Source organism: Odontomachus brunneus, unplaced genomic scaffold (assembly GCF_010583005.1).
Source record: "Odontomachus brunneus isolate Ranch 3 - 2012 unplaced genomic scaffold, Obru_v1 Obru_scaffold_017, whole genome shotgun sequence".
Lineage (NCBI taxonomy): Eukaryota > Metazoa > Arthropoda > Insecta > Hymenoptera > Formicidae > Odontomachus > Odontomachus brunneus.
The window spans coordinates 2,797,479-2,822,319 of record NW_022639467.1 but is presented as its reverse complement, the minus strand read 5'-3'; the positions used below and the strand labels follow the sequence as shown (position 1 = coordinate 2,822,319).

Below are 24,841 nucleotides of genomic sequence, written 5' to 3'. Positions count from 1 at the left end.
CCCCATCGATCTGTAGTGCAGGTATCGAGTATTCCGTTTCTACGTTATCATACTCGAATCAGCCTTCTCGTATGAGCTGTCTCTCAAGTTCTTGACTAACTCTGGCGTATCTCTCATGATTTCTCTATCGAACGGTGATGTCCTTTCTGTGTCTGACACACGTACACGACGCTCACATAAAAACACGCGGCAGTGCACTCGAAAGCTATTTTCTCTCGCTCCTCGCGAACACTGTTCGCGAGTGCAGTTCGGAAAAAACAACTCCGTTAGTATAACTGAATTTTCTGTTTTATCCGGGAGCCAGATGAAAAACTAGCTTGTAGGAATGAAAAGATTTTCAGCAGTAGGTTTCCACTCAGCCAACTGCTCTCGGTCACTTTCCAACCGAGTTTTAATGCAGCCGAATGCTTAGATGAATGGTCAGAGTGACCATTTTTCATCAGCGAATTTTTCGTTTGGTTCCCATTCAGTTATCCGAATTGGAATTTTTCTTCCGCGTACGGACCAACGCAATCTAATCCCAGTTGCACGAAATACTTCCTTTTATATATTTATACTAGTCTTATGTCTATACTAGCCATATGTCTCACTGAACACAAATACAAATTGTTTGTTAGTGGAGAAGTATTCCGCGCAACTTGCGTTGACATGTATGCATGGAAAAAAAATTTCAGTTACTGGCTTATAATTGAAAAGTATTGATGTGCGGTTTGCGTTGAACAACGCAAACGAAATGTCCCGTTTTTACGTTTCGTTTCCTCCATAATAAGGGAGCTCTCGCTCGCGTACGTGACGCTTTTGGCCGCCACTCCGTTTTAAAATCTGGTCCATACTCAGATAGATTTTTATGATTATCACGACGCGAGACAGTCGATGATGGAAACTTTGCAGTTTTTTTATTACATTTATGAAATAAATATACTGTATATTGAATTAATTTACTATATATTGAATTACTTCATACAATAATGTGCATTTTGGGTTGTATTAATTGGGATTATATTTGATTGCATTGCAGCAGCAAATTTACTAAGAGTCAGATCTTCAAAATTATATTTAACATAACGTGTAGTTTCAGGTAAATTCTCAGCATTTTTCTCGTATTTCTTTCATATCTCTGTTTCGTCATTTTATGCGATAAAAATATGAGTATGATCTGATCATGTCATAAGGGACTAAACGTTGCTGAATTTCATGATTTAATGTACTTTAAAGTTGCTGTAAAGTTTACGTACATCAGTCCATCGGGGGTAAATTTGAGACCTCCCGCGCTATTTTATTCCGGCATGTTCTCGCGGAACAGTTCTCATTCGCGCGGGGATATCGATCGGCTCTCTCTTTCTCTCTCTCTCTCTTTCTCTCTCTATTTCTCTCTCTCTCTCTCTCTCTCTCTCTCTCTATCTCTCTGTCTCGTTCGTTCTTTTGTTTCGCGTGCAGCCGAAGAAATTTGAGAGCCTCCTGCCATTCATATATTCTAGCAGAGTAGAATTCCCCGAGGAGATCCCGATAGGATTGTACTCTCGAGACGCGCGTGCCTGCTCCGCGTTGCATCGGCGTATAACGTTCGGGGAATCTAGAACAGGTACATAATTAACGGGACGGACGGATAATTCTCCATTTGCCCGATTAACCGGTTAAAATGCAATCGCATTGGCAACTCGGAGTTTTAATTACACCGCTGCACATTTCCAAGCTGTAATTAATTCCAAGAATCGGACACGGACAAAGTCCGTAATTGTTGGATTATTAATCGCAGAGTTCTCCGCAGTGAAGAAAAAAAAAATGTAGAGAGAGATCTTTGGCGCACACGTCGAAGAAAGTACAATCCAAGTATTTTTGCATGCGCCCACATCCTCTCCCCTCTCGTAGCATATAATTCGCCGGATATCCGAGAGAACGACGTTCTCCTTTGAACTAAACGACACCTTACACGACACAGGAAGACTCATTTATCAGCGTCACGCGAATCCGCTTCCAATTAATATTTTGCAGCGTCGACGCTCGCCGAACTACGATCAATTAATCGCCGGTGTCTTTTATTACGAAGCTCATATTCACATATGTAGCGTTCACACGCGACTTACGCTATATGTCGTCGGTGTGTGTCACTCTAATATTCGTTAATTGAGAATCATATGGTCGGATTTAGCGCGTCAAACGGCTAAGTAGCGGTTTCATCGTCTGATTTTCGGCGCATCTCACTATCTACGGCGTTCTACATTATCGAATGCTTGCGACCTCGATGCATTTCGCGTATCGGAGTACATCAGAATAATATTCGCGCGATCCTGCATCTTTTACGCGGCCGATGGTGTCGAACAAGAACTTGTCGAGCGGGGAAAGGACAGATAAAGCGAATGTATACAAATGTAAAAGTAAATCGACACCATTTGCTTTGTGCATCCGAATACACGTGTTCGCAAAACGGTCTTTTCCTCTTGCTATCGAATGAAGTTGCAGCGCAAATTCAAGTTGGCACAATTGAGAGCCACTGAGAGCACTCTGACGTGCATTCGACACGTTATCTTGCTTCATGTGGGAAAAATTACTCCAAAAAGAAATATTCTCTTTGAAATAAATACTTTGAAAATTGAAATGCTTGAACTGAGATATTTAAAAATAAATTACCTTTTCCAAGTTTATTATTATACCGTTGAGCTGTTGCCATGACCGATCACTGCACGTGCAGTGACTCTCAATTGCGACAACTTGAAGCGCTGCAACTACATTCGATAAAAATCATGTAGACCGTTTCGCGGCCGAGCACACACACACACACACACACGCACACACCTCCGCACAAATGAGACATAGTTCCATCGCCCGTATCTATTTCCACACGGAAAAAAAGGTGTAGTTGAATTAACCAAATATCTGGTCGAATATGAACGATCTAGAAATTCCGATTGAAGTAATCCGAATTCTGTTTAAGTCAACCAAAAATCTTGTTAAATAGAATTCGGGTTACTTCAATCGGAATTTCTGGATCGTTCATATTCAACCAGATATTTGGTTAATTCAACCAAACCTTTTTTCCGTGCATAGAAATACATAACACCATAAAGGCAAAGCATCAAATATATTGAACGGCTGCGTAAAAAGCGATAACACTATTGTTTTGTACCCTTTGTAGAGCGATGCTCAAAAATCCATAACACGCACACACACATACACATTTATATATGCCAGATAAGTGACGTGCGCACGCGTTATTCACGCGACAGCAAGAAAGAATGCACCGTGATTGGATTACAGACACCATAGACCGAGTGTGCAAGTCTCCTCGAGGCGTGTTCATCATCATTCGACCGGAAATGTGATCATTGCGACTGCATCTGATTTGCCTTTTAATTGACGCGGTTACCAGACGCGGCGTCCGGCTGAAAAACCACTATCCACTCGCGTACGTGACGCGCGCGAATGAGCGAGCGATGAATAAAACACGAGCGTAATCGCGATACAACCGCCGTAAACGCGTAAACGATCGACTCGCGCAATTGCGGAGCGTTTAATCAACATTCAATCATTTTGCAGCGTGAACGCATTATGCATATGTTACGGTGCGTAAAATCTGGTAACCGCGCTCGTTTATTTTCTTTTTCTTCTTTCTTTTTTTCCGGTATGGAGCGAAAATGCGATCGATACTTTGGCGATCTGCGTAACGGGGGTGGCGATAGAAAAAATTCGCGTGTCTTGTCGACAAATTGCATCAGTCTGTTTCGTGAGCCGCGCGAAGAGTCCTCGGATCGTAGAAATTGTAGCAGAGAGTTGATTGGCCTTCCAACTTATTCGCTCGAACATGTGACGTGTCATCGAACTGAAGCAAACAAAGAAAATAGAAACGGAGCTATCGCCCCCCTCCATCCCTTGCCTCCTTTGCGTGAGGTCTCGTTTTCCCGCATTCGCAAGAGTCGAGATTCGTCTGAGATATTCATCGATTTCGTGTTCTGCGATCAATCTCGCATCGGTCTCGAGCTTCCTCATGCCCGCGATCATTTCTTTTTATCTTCTTTTCTTTTCTTCTTTTCTTGCGCTACATACTTTCCGGATACACAACATCACGGTGACAATGATGCACCGCTATCTACACGCGTGCAAGAACGTGACGGATCCGTAGACGCGAATTGTCAGAGTCTACCACTGTCCGCACAACCACCATTATGTATCATAGCTCTCTTGTTAACGTAATGCATCCGTTCTTAGTGACTATCGCATATGCGATCGTTAATCGGCGAGCCAGATCGAATGTAATTAGAGTGCGCTACCTCGCGATAAGCATAAAGGGGATAATTGACGATCGCGAAGAAACACGCATATACACCCGGTAGACGTAGTCTTGCAAACTTAACCACGCGACTTCTCTCCCCGTCTTCCACGTGCTGCTTCTTTCTCCCTTTCTTTCTCAGTCTCTCCTTGCCTCTCTCGTCGTAAACGTAGTGATACGTTAAAGGAACTGGACTCGTAGAGTAGCGCAAGTAGAAATAGCTGCGGCAGGTTAATCTTGAACGGCTAAGTCGGTCCGTTTCTCCAATGATTCATTGTGACGTGTCGTTTACCTTCTTTTCGGACTCCTCCCTCGTTCGTCACAATAGAGTCTCACGGTCCACTCGACTCGCCAAGTGAGCAATGAACGGCAAAAGAAACGCGCGCACACGAGGAATAGCCTTCCAAGATTAACAGCGTAAGTAGCGACTACAGTATAGTGTTTTTCTTAGCGTATCGAAAACCTCGGTGAAGAAAGCTGTAAGGGATTAGTGGATCGATTAGTTTCGTGCGCATTCACACGAGATGATTATTACGAACGCAATGCGAAGGTTCACTCTAAGTTTAGACATAGCACAGACATGTGTTCACACACTGTAGACCAGTCGAAAGGCTCGTAAGCTCTCTCGCGTAACATAAGTCTACTATACGCGAAACAACGGCGATCACTCGGTATTGTCACGTGTATTTTTTCATACTGATATATCGATGTTCCTGTTCTCTTGTACACTTGTTCATTCTCGCTCGTGTTCTCTTTCTTTTCCTCTTTTTTAATAATGGCCGATGGCCACGATCGCTCCGGCTCACGCTGCTTTTGCTTGCATTTTCCGTTTCAGCGTGTATATATATATATATATATATATATATATATATATATATATATATATATATATACACACACGTACATATTCGCCTTTTGTCTCTTAGAACCGCAATTAGCAGGAAGACTTTGAACTTTCTCGCCGTTACGTTCTTTACGATTCACGATCACCGAATGAAAAACACTCGTTTCGGCTCGTCCCTCGACTGAGCAATTTCTTTACTGAGGAATGCGGCAAATATCGCGATACTTTCTTCGCTGGGCGAAGTCTGTGAGCTCGACCGATCGTGAGAGAGCTGGCGAGATCTTCGAGTCGATAACGAGTGGCTTCGTTCTGTGGTATTTCTCTTTCTTTGCGAAGTTTTTCACGGACTTCTGGACTTCTGGACACCAGTCACAGAGACCCGTCCCACACGAATAGCGCGAATGAACGAAAAGAGCCGGTTGCGAAAGCGCGCGCTTTTTAGGGAACGTATCACGATCATTACTTTCGCACGTCTAGATTTTTCGCATATATTTATATATATATATATATATATATGTATATATATATTTGTGTTCCCCCCTTTTACGCCCGCACACACGCCTCCCCGTGTGGTGTTGAAATCTTCTTGTTCTTATTTTTCCTTCTCGTTGTTTTTCGCTGCCACGTTTTGCCGCTGCCTGCATATTTTAATTCGGTCTGATTTTGCCTTCTGGTTTTATCGTGTGAACCAGAGCGACGGGGCAAGACGCGAACGGACAACCGCTCGTGCTCGCCGCTATAAAGAGGGACGGTAAATGAATTTTATTGCTCGCGGACGGAGTAAATATACATCGCCTGTCGCGTCGAGTCTGCACACGGATGTTGCAATTACGAACGGAAAAAAAAAGAAGAGCAAAAAAGTCGCTCGTACGGGACGCGATGACACGCACAGACGTCACCGCGCTTCGGCGCCGAATGTGTCTCTCAAATTCGAAAACCGACGGCGAGAGACGCAATCAGAAATTCACGTGACAGTGACAATAATGAAAATAGCCGGCACTTTAATGGATCGTTGGCGTTAACGACGTCCTACGGAGAGAAATACAATCGAGTGGTACGTTCATTTTGCAAAAGTCGACCGGGATAATGGCGGCCGTCGAGGAAACACATCAGAGTGCAACGACTTTCCGTGACGTGCGATAAAATTAACGACTATGAGCCCGTCTGACTGAAGAATTGCATTTATTACACGGACAAAAAAAGTCTGGTTGAAATAATCAAATTCTCTGGTTCGTTCACCAGACGTTTTCGCTTGAATCCAACCAAACCTGCTTCTTCCCGTGTAACTTTGTCGCTCGCAACGTTCGTTATGTCCCTCCGAGTTTTCCGTTATCGCGCGTTATCTGACGCGACGGGAAGATTGCGCACACCAAGACGCGGTTGTTGTTATCGTTGCTATGATTATCGTATGCGCCGTTACTATGATTATCGTCAACGGTAGGAATTGCTTGCTCGAGTCCTAGCGCGTGGCGGCTCACGTGGCCCCGATATTGCGCGTGAATCGGGGCGAAATTGATCCCGAGGCTTCCGTTAGCGGACACCCGAGCAAATAACGGAGGCTCGCGGATCCCGTCTGATTTCACTCTGTGTACTTTTCTCTGCGACGTGATTCCTCCGCGTGCACCGTTCGAGGAGGCGGTTGAGGACGCCGGTCGCCTCCTCGAACGACCTCTCCGACACGAGTCCCTGCATCGTCACACGAACACGCCCTTAGCATAGGTCACATCACTATATATATGTGTGTGTGTGTTTGTGTGTACATATATATACACATACACACCTGTATATTATACACCGAATCCAAACTCACACATACCGTTTCTCTGTCATTGTCACAGGTCTCGACTCGATGTTTAACTCGGTGTTATGGATTTATGAACACCAGCCCGTATATATACTTTCGTTTTTCTTTTTCTAGCACTTTTCTTACTTCCTTCTCTTTGCCTGTCTATTCCTTTCCCCACCCTTCTGCTCTCTCTCTCTCTCTCTTTCTCTCTTTTTCTCTATTTCTCGTTCTCTTTTTCTTTCTGTACGTGTATAAACCCGTTCACCCGCACAGCCGATTCGAAGCTGACACTCCGTTCACTTCTTCTTCCGACTAGCTTTTTTGTGTCAATCCGCTTCTCGCATGCTTCCTGGCTATTGCACCGCTTGCTCGCCATCATACGGCTTTTTGTCAAGTCTCGAACCTGTCGGGAAGATTACGACATAGGGGAGGGGGAAAGGAAAATCGCATTTCAGTGCCACAAGCGTGAAATGACTGCGACAGGAACAATTTCTCCCTTCTCTCGTTGCGATTCATTCTCAGAATCTGAAAACATGTGCTACAATTTTGCGGACGATTCTATTCGCAGTTTCGAGTTGAAGCCTCCACGTTGCAAATTTAACGGTTCGACACGTATTCGTACTTGATATCGATTCGCGTAAAGACGATCATGAGACGCGCATAAACCGAGGATATTTGGCGAATTATACGCGAAAGGATTGCGGCAAGCCGAACAGTCTACAAGATCAAAAATCGCGTGTATTTTGTAGTTATTGAGACGCTGGCAATAAGTAAAATTTGTAATGGCTAAGACAGTGAAATATCCAGATAATTTTCGAAATTTCACACGCTGATGTAACAGCCGAATAATTCGACTATATATCTTCTAGAAATTACTCATTGAGTACACGGAAGAAACAACTCCGTAATTAAGCGTAATTAAATCTTCTGTTATCCGGGGACCAGAATCGGTTGTGAGAACAGAAAGATTTCTGTGGGAGGTTTCTACTCAACCAATTGTTCTTTTCAATTGTAATCTTAACAGAATCTTAATATAGCTGAATGTTCAAACGAGCATTTTCGATCACAATAACAGAAATGTTATTTCTTGTCAGCGAGTTTTTCGTGCAGTTACCATTCAGTTATCCGAATTAAAATTTTCATTTCGTGTATACATACATATTGAGAGAAAAAATACTTCAGAAATAATAAATTTATATTTGTTGCGAAAATGACATATTTACTTTTATTCTAACGTAAAGTATCTTTCAAAGAAGAAAATGTACATTTTCTTAGAACCTTGTCTCTACAGGAACGTAACTGTTTATTTAGGTGAAAGAGTTTAGATTTAGATAAGTATGTCATTAGTGCTCAGCTAAGAAACATTTTTTTTTTATTTCTTTTAGATATTCTCTCTCTCTCTCTCTCTCTCTCTCTCTCTCTCTCTCTGATATAGACACACAGTGTAGAACGAATCATCATTGCCACTCGCTTGCGCGGTTCTTTGGCGAATAATCGAGCCGAGCATATCGCGATCAAAGTGTCGAAATCGTACGATCGGCTCGATTTGCACGTGCCGCAACTTTTTTGTTTGACTTCCTTACTCGAGACACGATCGATATGCGTGTCTTTATCGACGTATGCACGTTCTCACTGCATATATAGTGCACCCTCTAGCACTCTACCCCCGGTGTATCGACCGATTATATATTTTCTATTTAGTCTGTCTCCAATGATCGTTTTTTTTTTCGATATCGTTGGATGATAAAACGGCACCGCACATTCTCTCTTTTTCTCTCTCTTTCTTCCTCTCTCGCGCATTTCCCAACTTAATCTCGATAAGTGAAAAGAATAAAAAGAAAAAAAACAGAGAGAACAGTCGCGCGCAGAATACTTTCGATCGCTACGTTTCCGTCGGTTGCAAACTCGTGGCCGGCGTTACACGTTTCAGCAGCTGTCACCGTAACGACATTACTACAATAACGCGCTCGTTATCACATTGTACCAAGTGTTATCGCGGCAAAGTGGCCGAGGCTTCGTCCAAAAAATCAACCGCAATGACTTTCACGCGGTTTGTATCTCGCGCGAAGTAAAACATGAGAGAATGTCTGTCCGGTGATTATTCGGCAGTCGTTAACCACGCGGCCACGTCGCTAATCGGACGGACAAATAAACGGCCTTGTTGGCTCTCGTTATTGCTCGTGAAAAATTTCCGAGCGTAATAAAGTATGCCACAGTGAGACAGAGTGGCAATAAATTTTACTTTTGTGTCGCTTTATTGAGATTTAAAACGAGCCGCATCGGGAATAATCACCTGACGATGTAAATTTTGTACAAAAGCTTGAAAAGGTATCGCTGCAAGTTGGGCAAACTCGCGCGCTGGAGTCTTTCCCCCGGGATCGTTTCGCGATTTGACGACTCCGAGCAAAATCGTCACTACTCTGACCTTTTTTGTCGGAGGAAAATTCGACGACCCTGTAATCGACAGTGCATCGCGAAACTTCCGAATCCATTCCCGATGTGTCGTCCCGCAGGAAATTCTCATCGCCGCCTTACATTAACCCTTAAACGACAAGGTGGAATGTCATCACGATGACCTATTTCGACGTATATTTTTCAGTGCAACTGAAACTTTGCGATATGTTCGCGCCAAAGACAGATATTACATTGGAAAGCTATTTTTATAGATAGCGATAGAAAGATTTGTTAAATTGTCGTTTATTTGTTCCGATACGAAGTTTTCGAACACGCAGAAGAAACAAGTCCAAAAAATGTCGATATATGACCCGTTCCTGTCGTTTGAGAGTCGACACGTTACATCAATGAAAATTGATATAGTAGTCATGCCGTAATCATGCGCGCGCTACTTGTTACTTTGCGACTGATCGAAATATTGAAGTCGAATCGACGATGAGAAACGAATGCCAATACGGAGCCTGGCCGCTTGCCGTTACAATCGGAATTCAAATCCAATCACTGAGATTGCCAAGAAAGAAACTCACTTGTCACGAGCGTATACCGCGGAGAAGTGAAGCCAATGTCTGCACACGTATGTCGCGGTCGATGATCGATCTAATCTATCGTCACGTAACTTTCCTCGTCATTTACTTCCAGCGCGGAACGTTAATATCGATCATCGGGACGAGTGCTCGATCAACATCCGCGATAGGAAAAATTTATCTTGGCGGGCAAACGATAATGCGTTCGCGTGAGAACCTGAAAATAAAAGTTGCACGAAATTGATTATACAACATTTGCAGAAGCCGAGACGAGCGAAGAATTGATAGGGCTTTTACGGATTTGACTCCTCACACGGTCTTCACTTCCCCGCGGCGTATCGTTGAGTAGCGACGGAAGCGATACTTATGCGACAATGTCCAATCGAGGAATATAAGCTTAGCGCTTCTCGTCATGCGACGTGGCTTTATCGATATTTCGTATAATCGTATTAGGCGTTATGTAACCAGAAACTGTCGCATATCCGTATACGTGATGTATGTATGTATGTTGTACAGAGGATAAGAAGGGCGGCGTCGACCGGAGCAGCACGGTCATTGCCAAAGAACCCGAAGGTAAAGCCAACAACAACTCTCGGGGAGCGAGAAACGTTTGCGTTTCAACGTCTCTCCTTTCCTACTATTTATTACATATGTAATACGCGTCTCTATACATGTATATACGTATATATACATATATACGTATCGTGCGTTACATGTGAACGTCTCGCGATTGCACTGGTCTCTCCCATCCGCGTTTTCCGCATGCTAGACTTTGCTCAGCCAAGCGGAAAACATCCGGATTACGCGTCGTAATTAAACGGGAAAGGGAAGAGGCGACATGTCTGTTTGCAAACTTTGTGCAAGAAAACTGCGAAATTATAGGAGGAAACGTTTCGATTACGACAATGTCGAACGACTCGTGCAAAATTCTTGTCAAAGTTCTCTGTGTTTTGCATAATTCGTCGCGGTTGCTGTAAAAATATTTGTGCCACGCTTTTTACACGGGATTTTGTCGAATTATCACCTATCAAGGATGTACATTCTCATCTTTCTTTTCATCAAATCTGCGTATTATCGAACAGTCATGACACGTATGGACAGGTAATTCCGCGTTGTCGCCGACATTTTGCACTCTCTCAATTTCTCGGAGTGAAACTTCACTCGGAAAGCAGAGTGAGTCACTCGAATTTGAGTGACTTTTCACTCGTATAGAGAATTCTCGTAGAGAGAATTCGAATCGCCGGATGAGTATTTTTATTCTAAATTCAAGGGCGAATCTAATACCATCGTTACAGGAGCATACTCACTCTAATCGATCGAAACATTCGCTCATATGAAGTCAGAATCCACTCTAAGTTCGAATGAAATATTCACTCTTGCGATACAAGAGTGGCAGTATTTTTATCTACGCTTCAAGTAAAAAAACTGCCACTTTTCTCTCGTTTTGAGTGAAATTTTATTCTAGGAAATTTTCAAAGTAACTATATATCTATGTTAACCCTCTACTCTCTCTTTCTCTCTTTATCCAAATTAATTTCTCATGTTTAACAGATTTTTCATATAGGATGTTTAAAACTCAACAGTAACTTAAAGTACTCAACACATATAAGGTAAAATTTTATTTTTCTAATTTTTTATTTTCCCAAAATAGGTTTGTGATTCTGAGATCATGTTGGGCAGTTACTATCGCTGCCAACATAGTAAAAAGAGGCAGCCATGACTTTCACGTCACATCAGTCAAGACAGAAATAACATTCCTATTGGAGATAAATAATGAAGAAACTAAATTGTGACTTCAGTATCGCAATGGACAGTAGAGGGTTAATCGTAATATCAAAAATTGTTGATATATAATGCAATTTTTGGATATTCATGTTTTATATACCTATATATATTTTTTATATATAGAAGATTATATCTACGGTTAGGATTATAGATTATATCTACGGTATATTAGCTGTAGTGAAAACAAGATTGCTTCAAGTCGAACGTTCGCGGATGGGAGAAGCCAATCTCACGAGAGACTCTGCGCCCAGTTTCGAGCTTTTGCACCCTGTCTGTTGCAGCTTCTGCGAAATCGTATGGCGGATTTACCGTCTCTCCTTTTGTCTCGTCGACTAACACTTTGGAGAGAACTCTCTCTCTACTTCTCTCTCTCTCTCTCTCTCTCTTTCTTTCTCTTTCTGTTCCCTCTCCTCTCTTCCCCCGCACGTGCGTTGATTCCCCCCCTCTAATCAGTCTGCAATTAATCCCGCGGTTCGAAACGAGGATCCTCCTGAGCCCCTCCTCGCGATGAAATCTGCTTCGCAACTGATGCGAATACAACGCAGGGATTACATAGTGTCCTGCGACCGACCGTCACTACATTTGCGACTGTATTATGTGTCCCTTGAGCAGCTGTGCTTCCAGATGTGTGTGCGTAATTGAACCACGACGATTATCGATTTCTTTTACTACTCTCTAAAGTACAATCAGTATGTCCTTCACTTTTGCTGCAATCAGTAAAGTCTCGAATTGAAAGAATCAGTTAATAACAGAGACTGTTTTCATTATTGATGTACTTTGCAAATACAGGCATTATCATTGCACGCGAGGTACATGAGAGCCGTTAATCCCGTTACCGCAAACATAGAGAGTTGGATTTAATACAGTATAACGAATACGTATAACGAGTTTGTACGCTACAGATTTTGCAGTAAAATCTTCCACTAGTGAAAAACAGTGAGGTGTAAGATGGAGCAGCAAAATGGGGGTGTTTTCATTGAAAATCTCAGTGAATACTCCTTGAAATGATCGGTGAGATCATCTCTTTACTGATTCGCTTTAATAGAGTACTAATCCTACAGTTAATACCACTGCGTGCTGTAATCACAATACAAATTCTCCATGGACTAACACAAAATGAAAATGGTTGGATCGTAACTGTCGACATGACGTAAAATAAAGAAGGAAGGAACTTGGACGTTCAGTCGATAGGAGAGAGCAAAAACGCGAGGTTCGTAACTCCGGCTTTTGGTAGTCTAATTAATTTCGAATCGGAAGAAATGGATAATTGCCGTTATCTTCGCTCAAAGCGAGTGCCGTGAATATCCGTAGTCGTAATCGTGGAAGCGGACGAATTGAGAAGAGCAATCGAGTAATGAGCTGTAAAATATCGACGACGATTTCTCGCGTCACAGCGGGCGTGTACGTGCGCATAATGAAGTCGTTGCCGCCAAATTAGTTACAACTACGTCATAATGAGAACGGCAGGGAAGCGGGACTACAGTGATAATTAACTCGAAAGTTATAATTAAGCTCCGACTAACCAACTAATGTAGGGAGCTCGCTGGCGCTCTGAACTTTAAGCCTATGCAGAATTAACCAGGCGGTCGAGAAACACACAGCTGGATTCGATTATTTAAAATCGCCGAATAACGTCAACTGTAACGCTTCACCCCGCAGTAGAACAACTATACAGCCGTAAAAACTGAACAGCCTGAAGAACCCGTAACTTTTTGGCGAATGTAGTTTAGAAAAGTAGCTCGTTAATATCGCACAAATCTCCTTTTTTCCGTCGTTCCATCTTATCATTCATCTTCGCTTCATATCGTCCTTATCTTTGTCTTATCTATCTGGCCGACACCAATTGACGACTATCTCGGCTAACTGAAGAACTCCGCGGCGCCACTTGGTGCTCGCTTCGCGCGCGCCCAAGACGTACTGTCAACAGAAATACCTGTGGCCGCTTGGCATTACATGAAAATAGATCGGCAGCGGTTCGCGTCGTTCGTTCGGGAGCCGACTCGGAGCGAGTCACACGGGAGTGAGCGGTGCTGCGATTTTCCGCGTCGACTGGTCGCGAATTTTCCGGACCAGAAGAGCTCTCTTGGAGCATTCTTCTGTCTCACGCGACTTGTCGTCGACGTGTTGGCGACGTGATCGACGTCGCGTGGTCGCCGCGTTAGCGTCGAGTACGCCGGTCACACGCGCGCGCACGATTTAGTTCGGAAGAGATCGTCTCGCAATGTCGGCCAACAGCGTGCTCGGCTCATTCAAGCACACGGACAACTATGGTGAGTCGTTGGTAAAGCCCTACTTATTTACATTTCGTGATTTCATTATGCGCGTGTACAGGTTGTTACATCAGCACTGTATGACGAGTTGTTTGCTCGCTTTACTGAGAAGTGTGCATGTCCGGATTTAGCTCGGACTTGTCTCGATTTGCTCGCTCCAATTACGTTCATTTTTATTATTAACAAAAGACGAAAGTGTCGCAAATCTCGTCACATTGGCCTGTATGTGACGCAACATCCTGTAGGGGAAACCAGGTCAAGTCGGCCCGAGAATCATGTTCGCTATGCATTTTGTTTATATATTTATCGCAAGAACAACAAGAATGGGCAAGACAATGTCCTTTTTGGGACATAGGAAAAATATCTAAGTCCTAATATCTATGTCCTAAAAGGAACATTCCCTTCTTTACTATCATTTTCATAATAAATACATGAGTCAAAACGTGTGACCAGCATAATCCTCGGGCCAACTTAATCTGGTCTACAGCTTTTCATTCCGCACGACCACGTTTCGCTCTCGCGTCGGCGTTTGTTTACCCGACATCGTAACCGCCGACGGTAAAAATACTTGTCGATATAAACGTGCTGCGTGGGAATGTCTTTCCGGATAATTTGGTAAATCGCCGCTTTCGTAGACGAAGCGCTGTTTATTCGCCAAGACGGCCGATCGAGCACACTTGACGGTAATCGCGAAAATTTCGACAATCGACACGCGATCTCGAATGCATTCAGGACGTCTCAGGGTTCTCCACGACTCCACTCGTCTACGGCCTTCTTGATCGAACTAGCGGCCGCGACATTTCTCTTACCTGAGAAGAGAGAAACACCGGGGATTTAAACTTGAAATATTATTAGCTCTTGAATTTTCCAATTCTATGAGAAACCACCTGGAGAAAAATAATCTCATAACTTGTGATAGACGAGAGAACTCCCATATCATCGATCCTTCGTAAGCCGAGACCTCGGCACACTTGGATCAAGGAAGAAAAAAGAAATGTTACATATAATGTATAAAAATAACTTTGAATGTCTCTCCAGACTCTCGTTCCTTGCACACTTGCATAGTTGGCAAACTGAGTGGATAAAATAACATTCTTTGATGTTTGGCAATTGAGTTAAAGAGTACATTTGATCGCGGGTTGCAGCCTAAATTGTATATCTGTGTCATTTTTTTTCTATTATTTTTCTTTATCTCACTATATATATCATTTACAATGTTCAATCAATACTTTATCAAATGTGATATTGAATTTTTGTTTTAACGATTAATAACGATTCTGTGTACTTATAGATATGTATCGCTGAAGAGGGTCGGACAAGAAGACCGAAACGCACGAATTACGTGGAATATCGTAACTCATAATCTCGCTACAAGATTGGCGCTGACTCTGACGACTTTGTTCCGTTTTTTTTCTACTATTTCTTTTGATTAAAAAAAAGAAGTGTACTCGGAAATGGCAAGGAAAATTCATAGACGAGACGAAGCGCGGAGAACCCGAAGCATTTTGTACACGCCGATCGTTGCCGATTCTATATTAGTCGTGGACTGTCTCTAACGATGTCTTATGCAAAATGAACTCCCGACGCGGCTGAACGCTACGTATAGCCGCGTGTTACGATCACAGACGCGCCCAAGATCTATTTCAAGAATGAATCTTGTCTGTGCGAGAGAAAATCCGTCCGTCCGTGGTCGTTCTCGTTTCACTTACCAAGGCCACTGCTACTGATAATTACGTTTCCAACGTCTCTCTCTTTGTCTTTCTTTCTCTTTATGCCCCCGTCTTGCTCGACGATTTATCGATCCGATTGTCGACGATCCCGATCGACTAAAACGGATAAAAATCTTGGCTCGTCTCCTCGAGATATTTGCCCGACTAATCTTGGACTAATCTTCCTCTCGTTCTCCAGCCACGAATTCTATATGTCCGGCCGTAGAAACGTTCCTCGACACTAACACCAACGTACGTTTATCACGATGAAGCGAGCCTGCTCGATCGATACGGCTCGATAACGCCGCATTAACCCTCGTTCCTCGATTAACTAAGTGGTAAATGGACCGCATTACGACCAGGTCCAAAGACGTGTGTGGCTTTGTGATTTCGCCTTATTTCGTGCCTTTCATCGGCGATTAATCGACGCACCAGGGGACTTGTCGTACGTTCCTCCGCACGTATTTCCCCCCTCGCCGCGTAGCGACTTTGTCAACGTGCCGAAATAAATCATGGGCCGTGTCAATAGACACGACAGTCACTTGGCAGAGCTCGCCCCGCCATTTGCGCTTTCTCGTGCTTTTCTTCGTGGCCGTGTTGTTGTCGCCGCTGATCGGCGCGATCACCTCTCGTGATACCTTGCCCGACAACAAGCTCTTGGCTCGTTCCAAGGTACACCTCCGAGCAACCCCGCGACAATGTCCGCGTTCTCCAGGGCGGTCGGCGCAGCCACGACCATGCAAGGGAGCAAGCAGGCAGCGGCCCCGAACCAGACTCCCCAGGCCCAGCTCCCGGCCGCTGCGGGCAACCCCTTCGGAATTGCCGCGGTTCTCCTTCAAGGGACCCAAGGTAAATCAGGATTTAGAGCACAGTGCGAAAAAAAAAAAAAAAACGTCGATCTGAAGGGAAATCGTTCAATTTTGCTAGATTCATATTGAATTGCCACTTGACGTTTATTCTGCATAATCGTATCGACACAATCTTTTGGCACTGATGACATCAAGCAATCTGTAGAGACGCTATCGAAGTGATACATGATGCCTTGACAGCTATGTTAATCAATTCTGTAACTACAATAATTTCGTGATAAAGAAAGATATCTGCAAAACGAATATTTTACAGTTAAACATGCTGATATCGAGGTAGCTATTATTTCAGAGATCATAACATCGATTTGGCGGAAACTTGTGATAACAACGAATTCTTGCTATATAGACAAAGAGTAATAAGAATTCACGTAATGAAGAGTTTATTACTTTCATTATTTATTATATTTTCACGTGGGAGGTCATGATGAAACTACTAAAAAATGTATAATAATTTTGTTTAAATTTGTAAGATACACGGTTCTTATGTTGAAAAAAAGTTTGATAAATCATTTGATCGAAATATAATTATTGTTGTGCAATGACTAAATGTCACTTAAAAACTAATGTATCAGAATAAGGATGATTTCCCTTCGGATTGTTCATTCGTCACACTGTGCGGTGGTGGGATCGCTGTGAATCGCGGCCTCCTTCAATTTCCGGGGCTCGTCGAGGCGACCCTCGAGAGTCTTTGGAGCGATTTCGGGCAATATTTCTGCCGAATTCTTCCGAATCTCAAGATTTAAAACGATCGTGATGTGAAAGTTTAGATTGGAATTTGCGAATGGCCGCGGTGACGAAACGGTGGAGCAGTTGTCCGGCGAGCGAGAGAGCGCGGTTACACCCTTGTTCTGAGAAGAGCCCACAGATCGAAAGAACAATTTCCCTTCGGATCCCACCACTGTCGTCTCAAGCTACCCTTGAACGATCAGAGGACCAGAGATAGAAAACGCCTTTCTAGAATACGGTTTACTCCAAATATCAGAGTTCTTTATCCATATTGAAAATTCCAAACTCTAGTTTCAAACACCCCTTATCTTTTTTACCAATTAAAAAAGATCAATTTTTACGAATGAAAAATATGAATGTCATCAGATCGATAAACCACTTGGCAGCGTGATAGATTTCAAAGAAAGGAACAAGAAAGTTATGCAAATTTCTGTATTTTTTTGTGTTCAAAATGTGATGATTTCTATGCAATAAATCCGTTGTACAATTAACAGTGTTCGTGATGAACTGTTTGTTTATTATCGTATTTATTCGATGGAAACTCTGATGTTTCAGTACTAGTTACAGCCAAAGTATTCGATGGTAAACCATCCATTCTGTCGAGACTGGATTTCTTTCACGATGTAGCTACAGAAATTTGTTGACAACGCTTATCATGTCTAACTGAGAATTTGTAAAAAACTATTACAGGCCCGCGTTTATATAATGCTCGCTCAATAGGATGTGCTTGCACAAATCCCCAAACCGCATTTCAAAAGCACGTTTCTACTTCTGGTCCTCCCTTTGTGAGAGGAAAGCGCGACCGGACGGATGGGCGCCTGCTGGCGAGCGTTGAACTTTTTGTGTGGCTTCGATTACGACTCGAATGGATTGTAATCCATCGATACAATGAGCGTGCGAATTAGTGAAGGGAATTCAAGCGCGGGATTACAGCGCGATGATTCCGTGAAAAATATATCGGATATCGTCAATACTCGCAATATCGAGGTGTTACGCGACGGAGCTGCGATCATCGTGAATTTTCTCACCTGACCTTGTCGCAATTGGCTTTCGCGCCAATTCCGGTTGTTCTCTCGTCTCAGTGCGAGATGATCGTCTGTAGTACGTCGACGTACTCTCCTGCCGCACGTACAGGTGCGCTTTTTGAATTCGAGTCTTTCTCTCTCTCTTTTTCTCTTTCTTGATTTCGTCCCGTGAAATGACGATTCGAGAGAATGGTGTGCTCAGAGAGGTTTACGAGTTTGTCGAATGTAAATCGCAGCGTCGGATCAAGTTCGCCACTGCACTCTTCTGAGCGTCGAATGGTCTTAGCTGTAAGACTAAGTATTATCCGTGCACATATACATCGACTTCGCTCTGCGCATTCGAGAATTATCTCTCGGCAACGAAGCTCTCTCTCTTCAACCAAATCTATCGATTATTTATACGCGACGTCTAAACATAATCCGTGATATAATCCGGAAGGGAAGAAACGGGGATAAGACGTGCGCGCGCGCATCAGGCTCGGAGATAAATCGAGAGAGAGGGTTACCGCCTTAAGTATTAATTTATTAATTACGAATTGTGCGGCGTAGTCCGCGTTCGCGCACATTATTATGTCATTTAAAATGCGCGCTATCGATCGCGGGTCTCACTCGAGTCCGTCTACTTCGCAAGCCGAAGCAATAAATTGTAGAGAGGAGAGTCGTCGGTGGTCTTCCTCGCGGAGGAAAGATGCCCGTTCCGCGGAACGATCGTCGCTTAATGCCCGCCAGTCTCTTTCTCTCCCTCTGTGTCTCGTGTCGCAGGACAAGAGGTAGGCACGTGCCCAGGAAGGAGACGCTGAAGCGCCAAGCAACGGCGATCTCGACGAATCGGTAAGGTTGCCCGGATGACCCATTTCTGCTTCCACGCTTTATCGAGATTCTTCGTAGAGAGTCGCGCGCGCACGTATACATGGTGTCTCACCCTGACCGCCAAGTATTTGTCACTCTCTGAGGTATCATCTTGTATACTTCACTGAAATGTTGTACTTATAATTGACTAGCTTAAACTACCGGCGTTACTCGGGCTTCTTATATTTAAAACATTTTAATTGAAATTTTTACAGAATGTCATGTCGGAGATGAAATCAGGAGGAGTTATATATATATATATATATATATATATATATATATATATATATATATCATTTTTGCTAAAAAATTCTCTCAGTACACGAATGGAAAAATTCAGATTTTGTAATCTTATTTTCAAAATCAGTGAGATACGAAACGGAGCAGTAAAAAAGGAATGCTTTCACTGAAAATTAGTGAATATTCACTGATTACCGGATACTCCTTTTATCGATTCAATCAGAAATGTTTCATTTCAAGAGAACAGAAGTCAAAATGTGACAAAAAGTCCTATGCCATTTTTTAATACAAGCAACAATTAACGAGTCATTAATTATAATTAAGTTTAATGCTTAGGGTAAAAAATACGAACCGTTGTCTTCAAGACTAACTTCGCTATTTGGACTAACTATTCCTCCCCCCACTAATCAAAAAAATAATCTAAGCACTACTTCTGTTCCGCTACTTAGGGCGCGCTAAGCAAGCTCTATTAAATAAAAACTCTTCAATTATCGCTTGTATTATAAAAAAGGACTTTTCGTCTGATTATCTGCCATTTCACTAGTTGACAGTTGACATGGGACATCTTGTATGCGTATACGTAGCCGACGCAGCAGTATTCCCTGATAAAACGAGGACGAGGCAGGAATCGGTCGTTTCCGCTTTAGAGAGCTGGAGCATGACTTGGAATTTACACGATACCTCACCGTTCGGTATATTTGCCATTCGCTCGCGCATGGCAAGTATATCACACATGATATACGTTATATTCCCCGCCTCTCTTCTCGCACTTTTTCAATAACGTCACGGCGAATATTCACGCTTTCTCACACCCCTTTTAATTTTACGTGTCTCCCGACAGCTTGTCCGTCCTTTTTGCGTGCGTTACAGTCACGTCACACACACATACACACGCACGCGTGCGCCCGTGTACCCAGCGATCATTTTGAATGATAGATAAGGCCCCTACCTAAGACGATCCTTCTTTAGCAGGAGGCACGAGACAGGACCAAGAAATGAGCTTTTCTCTCTGTGCCGTCCTTCGACACGCTTACACACGTACGAACGCACGCACACGTGTACACAGAGTACTGTCTGACGAATAATCAATTAATCCCGTCATTCGACCGGATGACCGCTTGACTAGCGATCTTTCTTTTCTTTTCTTAACTTCTTTCACTCCTCTTAACAGGATCTACGGTTTAACACACCGGCTCGCTCTCCCGGCGATATATCACGCGACGGCTCCCTGCGCTCCTTCGTCGGATCTTTATTATTTACGGATTCGAGCACTGAGAATAGACGACGGCGCGATGATCGATCGCGCGTTTTACACCTTCCCGCCGCGTCGTGGCCGCGTTCGTTCTCGCAGGGCGGATGAATTGCGAGAAATATGATGAACAAACGGAATGAGATGTTCGTGATCGGAGTGTCCCCGTAGAAGCTGACACCTGCGGTCGACGAGATAAATTTATCATTTCGAATGTTTCTTTATAGATAACTATATTGTACCTGATATGTATTTGTTAGCTTGGTTTCCCGTGTCAGTCTGATTCTTAGCCTCGAAAGGTAAAAAATCATTTTACGACTTCTCGATTTAATTTAAATTTGTTTAATCTAAATTTAATCACTTCGCAGCACTTCGTTCAATCGTACGATTCAAACACTTCCATTGATTGACAGTTTTCAAATACAGATCGTTCAAACGTCTTGTCGAAATATTCGGCTATAGAACACAACCTCTCCATCGTGCGAACCGTAAAATAATAGTATCAATTGGCGCTTTTACAAATGAGATCTACGGTACAAGTGAGAATTTACGCTACACAATTGCACGGGTGAAATTACGATATAAGTGAAGAATCGCGAAAGACGAAGGGCGCAGTTCGAGCCGATCATCGCCGGAGTCGAAGGAGTCGGCGTGCCAACGCGACTCGACGCGACGCAACGCGCCAAAGCTTCGTCGACGTTGACACTAGCTCGTGTTTGGTTGGTTGATTGCATGACTAGCTGGCAGCGCAGGAGGCGGTAGCAGCAGCGGTAGCAGCAACAACAGCCAAAACAGCCAAGCCGGTGCGTCGCCATCGTCGCCGGCCAGCCTCCACCAGGCCAACAACGCCAGCAACGAGCCGACGACATTGCGACGCCAGGACTCCTCGGCCATCGGTCTGTAGCACGAATGATCTAGCACATCCCTTAAGGCTTCCTCCTCCCTTCTTACTACAGAGGGTGGAAACATCAGTGCGCGGCTTTCATCGATTCCGTCCGCATGCTACGCCACATGCCGTAGGCGCCATTAATGTCCGAATAGGGTTGCATTCTAAAACGTCCTTTTTTTGAGAAAAATTTTACTCGATACTTATAGTTTACGTTACATATAGAGTATCGAGAAAAATTTTATAAAAAAGGACGTTTTGGAGTGCGACTCTAGATCGAGAGTTACACGATTTTCTTAGCCTTGCGTATATGAATAAAACTGAAACAGTTAAAAAACGTCATTATAACTAGAGCTACTTGTGCGACTTTTAATCTCAAGCGTTATGTATAAGGCCGAAAATCGTGTAACTTTCAATCTAAGGAATATTCAGGCATCCACGATTCCGTGTGTATAATTGCCGATCGTTATCGAACATCGCCGATTATTTTCCCGGGTTGAGCGGCAGTCTGTCGAGTAGACAAAACGGTCGATAAGAGACGAGGATCAGAAAGCGAGTTTAATTTTGACGCGTTTGTCGTTTGGAAAAATAACGGAACAATCGTAATGGAATTGTCACTTCGTTCTTTCTGATATTAATTTCTTTAGAGTCTTTGTGAATATTTTGATGCACGAAGAAAATTTTATAGTAAGAGTTACTGTAGAATTTTGCAAACGGAAGACAGATCGATATACCCGTCTTTTGGACATGCTCCTTTCGCATTTAACGCTTTAATTCCTCTCTTATCGACTTTTTCTGAAAATCTACGAGACTCATCGGGTTGGCTATGAATTCTCTCTTTGGACCCGGCCTCGACTGGCCGGAAAGTTCGCGATTTTGTGTGGTGGCGGTGGTCTGCCGCCTCGGCAAAGCAGTTTATACGTAGCTGCCCCGTGAAAAGGGCGGACAGCATAACGCGCGGAATATCGGAAGTGCGATCGCGTCGAATATTTACGAGGCTGCTGGACAGAAGTATTACCCGAAAGCCGCGCGTTCGTTCGCGGCGTCTATAAATAATCGGCGCTAATGTTCGCTATGATTTACGAAACGATGCGGCTACATTTTCTCCGCGCGGATAAAGCGAATAAAGAATGAGGTAAAAATAGCGGAGGGAGGGGGATTAATTGCGAGATCGATCGGCCAACGCACGATCGACGCTGCGCCATTGTTCGCGGTGTGACAATGTGCGAATGCGCGTTACGACAAATACATGATGACGCGATAAGTAACGTTGAATGCGCTCGGCAGATGATTTTCATGCTTATCGATCATTTTTTGCTATTGAAAGAAGAAAAACTAATGTTCGCGCTGTCTTCATCGAAAACAGCGACTGGACCCGATAATTTGGCTTCCTGGGAAAAAAAATCATATATGCGTTTTATCCCTATATATAATCATATATAATTATACGTGTCCACACAAAGAATAAAATTATATATAACTATATATTATACTATATATGTTATACTATATATATTGTATATAAAGTATATTATGTTATATATGTCATATAAACACAATAGAAGTAAATTCTTCTGACGGCACATGATGTCGACGTTTAATTGAGCGAGACTATTTCTTCTCTTTTTCATTTAACATTATTTTCTTCTATGTGGGCATGTATGATTATACATGTGACTGTATAGTGACTATACAGAAAAACTCATATATAATTTATGTATAATTATAATTATGTACAGTCATTTTTTCCCTGGTTTTCTCGATTTTCTCGGCGGGTCGTTAACGTGATGTCGACGAGAAAGCGTTAAAAGACAACGGTGCACTCGTGAAAGCTCAGATTTTTTATCCGCGCTTCTCTCCACGACGTATCGTAAAAAAAAAAAATGAAATAACAAGAGCATAAAAATTCAATCCGAGCGTCGTCAACGTGCATAAATTTATGCTCTATCCACCCTCTAATCTCCTTTATATCGCAATTGTGATTTACTCCGGTCGCCGTTAAGCCGATACCTCGCAAGCTCGATCTAATCCAACGGAACTTCTTCGCCTTCTGGGGATATTACCCGACGGGACGTCACCTTGACCGGCATTATGTCAAGTAGCTGCGTCGCACGAACGAGGCAATTGACATTAATGCGATTATTAACGTTGATACCTAAATAGCGCGCCCGATGAGATTAACGTTTCGAATGTACGTGACAAACGCGTTCGAGTGGTATTTACGTGTGCACTTTGCGAAAGGTAATTGATTAAATTCGAAATTGGCGTATTGCAGATCAAGAGAAAATTTCACGAAACGGTCTAAACGGAGAGCTGAATATTTTTAAATTCAAGAGAATACTGGATACCGACATAATGCAGTTTTGCACTATTTTTTTTATTGAACTTTATTTAATTGCAAATGCTTATACAGAGTGAAGTAATAATGACCGGAGTACGCTATCTTATATAAAAGTTTAGAAAAATTTTGTTTAGTTTTTTTTTATAATATAGAAAGTGAGATAAAAATATTAATGCCTGGATACTAGTGACACTGGTATCTAATTTTGGACTAATATTTAATACTTTTACTTTATTCCGTTATAATTAACATTTGTATAATTTACGACACAATAAGTTAAGTAAAAAGACAGTGCAAAGTACGAAAAGTCTGCATTAAGTCAGAAATCCAGCATCTCCTTGGCGTAGCCGAGTCTCGAAATTCGAGAAGAACGATCGATGCACGCGAGAGATTTTCGTATTCACTTTTTTGTTTATTTGAACGCGTATTTCCGCGTTGTTCCTATAAACAATTTGACCAACGTGTGCTTCGCGACGACGGTCTCGAACAATTAATCGATACTTGTATAAATGCGATCGAACATCGTGCGCAGCTTCGAGTTATCGGCGCAACTTTTTCCGGAATTTTACGATTACGTGTCGGCGTTGTTTCTTTCTGTTAGTGTGTGTGTGTATTTCTGCATGCCGCTGCATATGATACGCGTACACTTCCTGATATTCGCCCGCTCTCTCTCCCTCTCTTTCTTTCTCTGTGTTGCCTGCATGCGCCCACCCTTAAAACGTGCAGAACAAGAAGCACGGCGGACGAGCGACGCCGGCTGCGCGCCGACGAGCTTCAGGAAGGATCCCAAAGACGGTAAGATTCCGTCGACGCCGGTAAGCTCAGAGGAACACGCAACAATGTGTTCTTGCGAGGACTTCGCGTCTTGCTGAGACACACGTGGCCGGGTCATGCTTCCTCTTTGAGCGCTTTAACACCGAGAAATGCGAATCTTCCTCTCTCACCCTCTTTCTTTCTCTCTCTCTCTCTCTCTCTCTCTCTCTCTCTCTCTCTCTCTCTCTCTCTCTCTCTCTCTCTCTC

The 24,841-nt window shown here is 43.1% G+C and overlaps 1 protein-coding gene across 17 annotated transcripts in view; it reads left to right on the top strand.

Annotated features, from left to right (window-relative positions):
• LOC116841638 (calcium/calmodulin-dependent protein kinase type II alpha chain) overlaps positions 1-24,841 on the top strand; it is a 143,819-nt gene that overhangs the window by 106,982 nt on the left and 11,996 nt on the right. For 4 of the 17 annotated variants that reach the window (XM_032809820.1, XM_032809827.1, XM_032809822.1 and 1 more), the window contains one exon: positions 21,335-21,490. The exons of 4 other annotated variants lie outside the window; for them this stretch is intronic. In XM_032809820.1, the coding sequence (XP_032665711.1) occupies positions 21,335-21,490 (156 nt within the window). 9 more of the 17 variants (XM_032809816.1, XM_032809815.1, XM_032809817.1 and 6 more) reach the window with 4 other exon arrangements.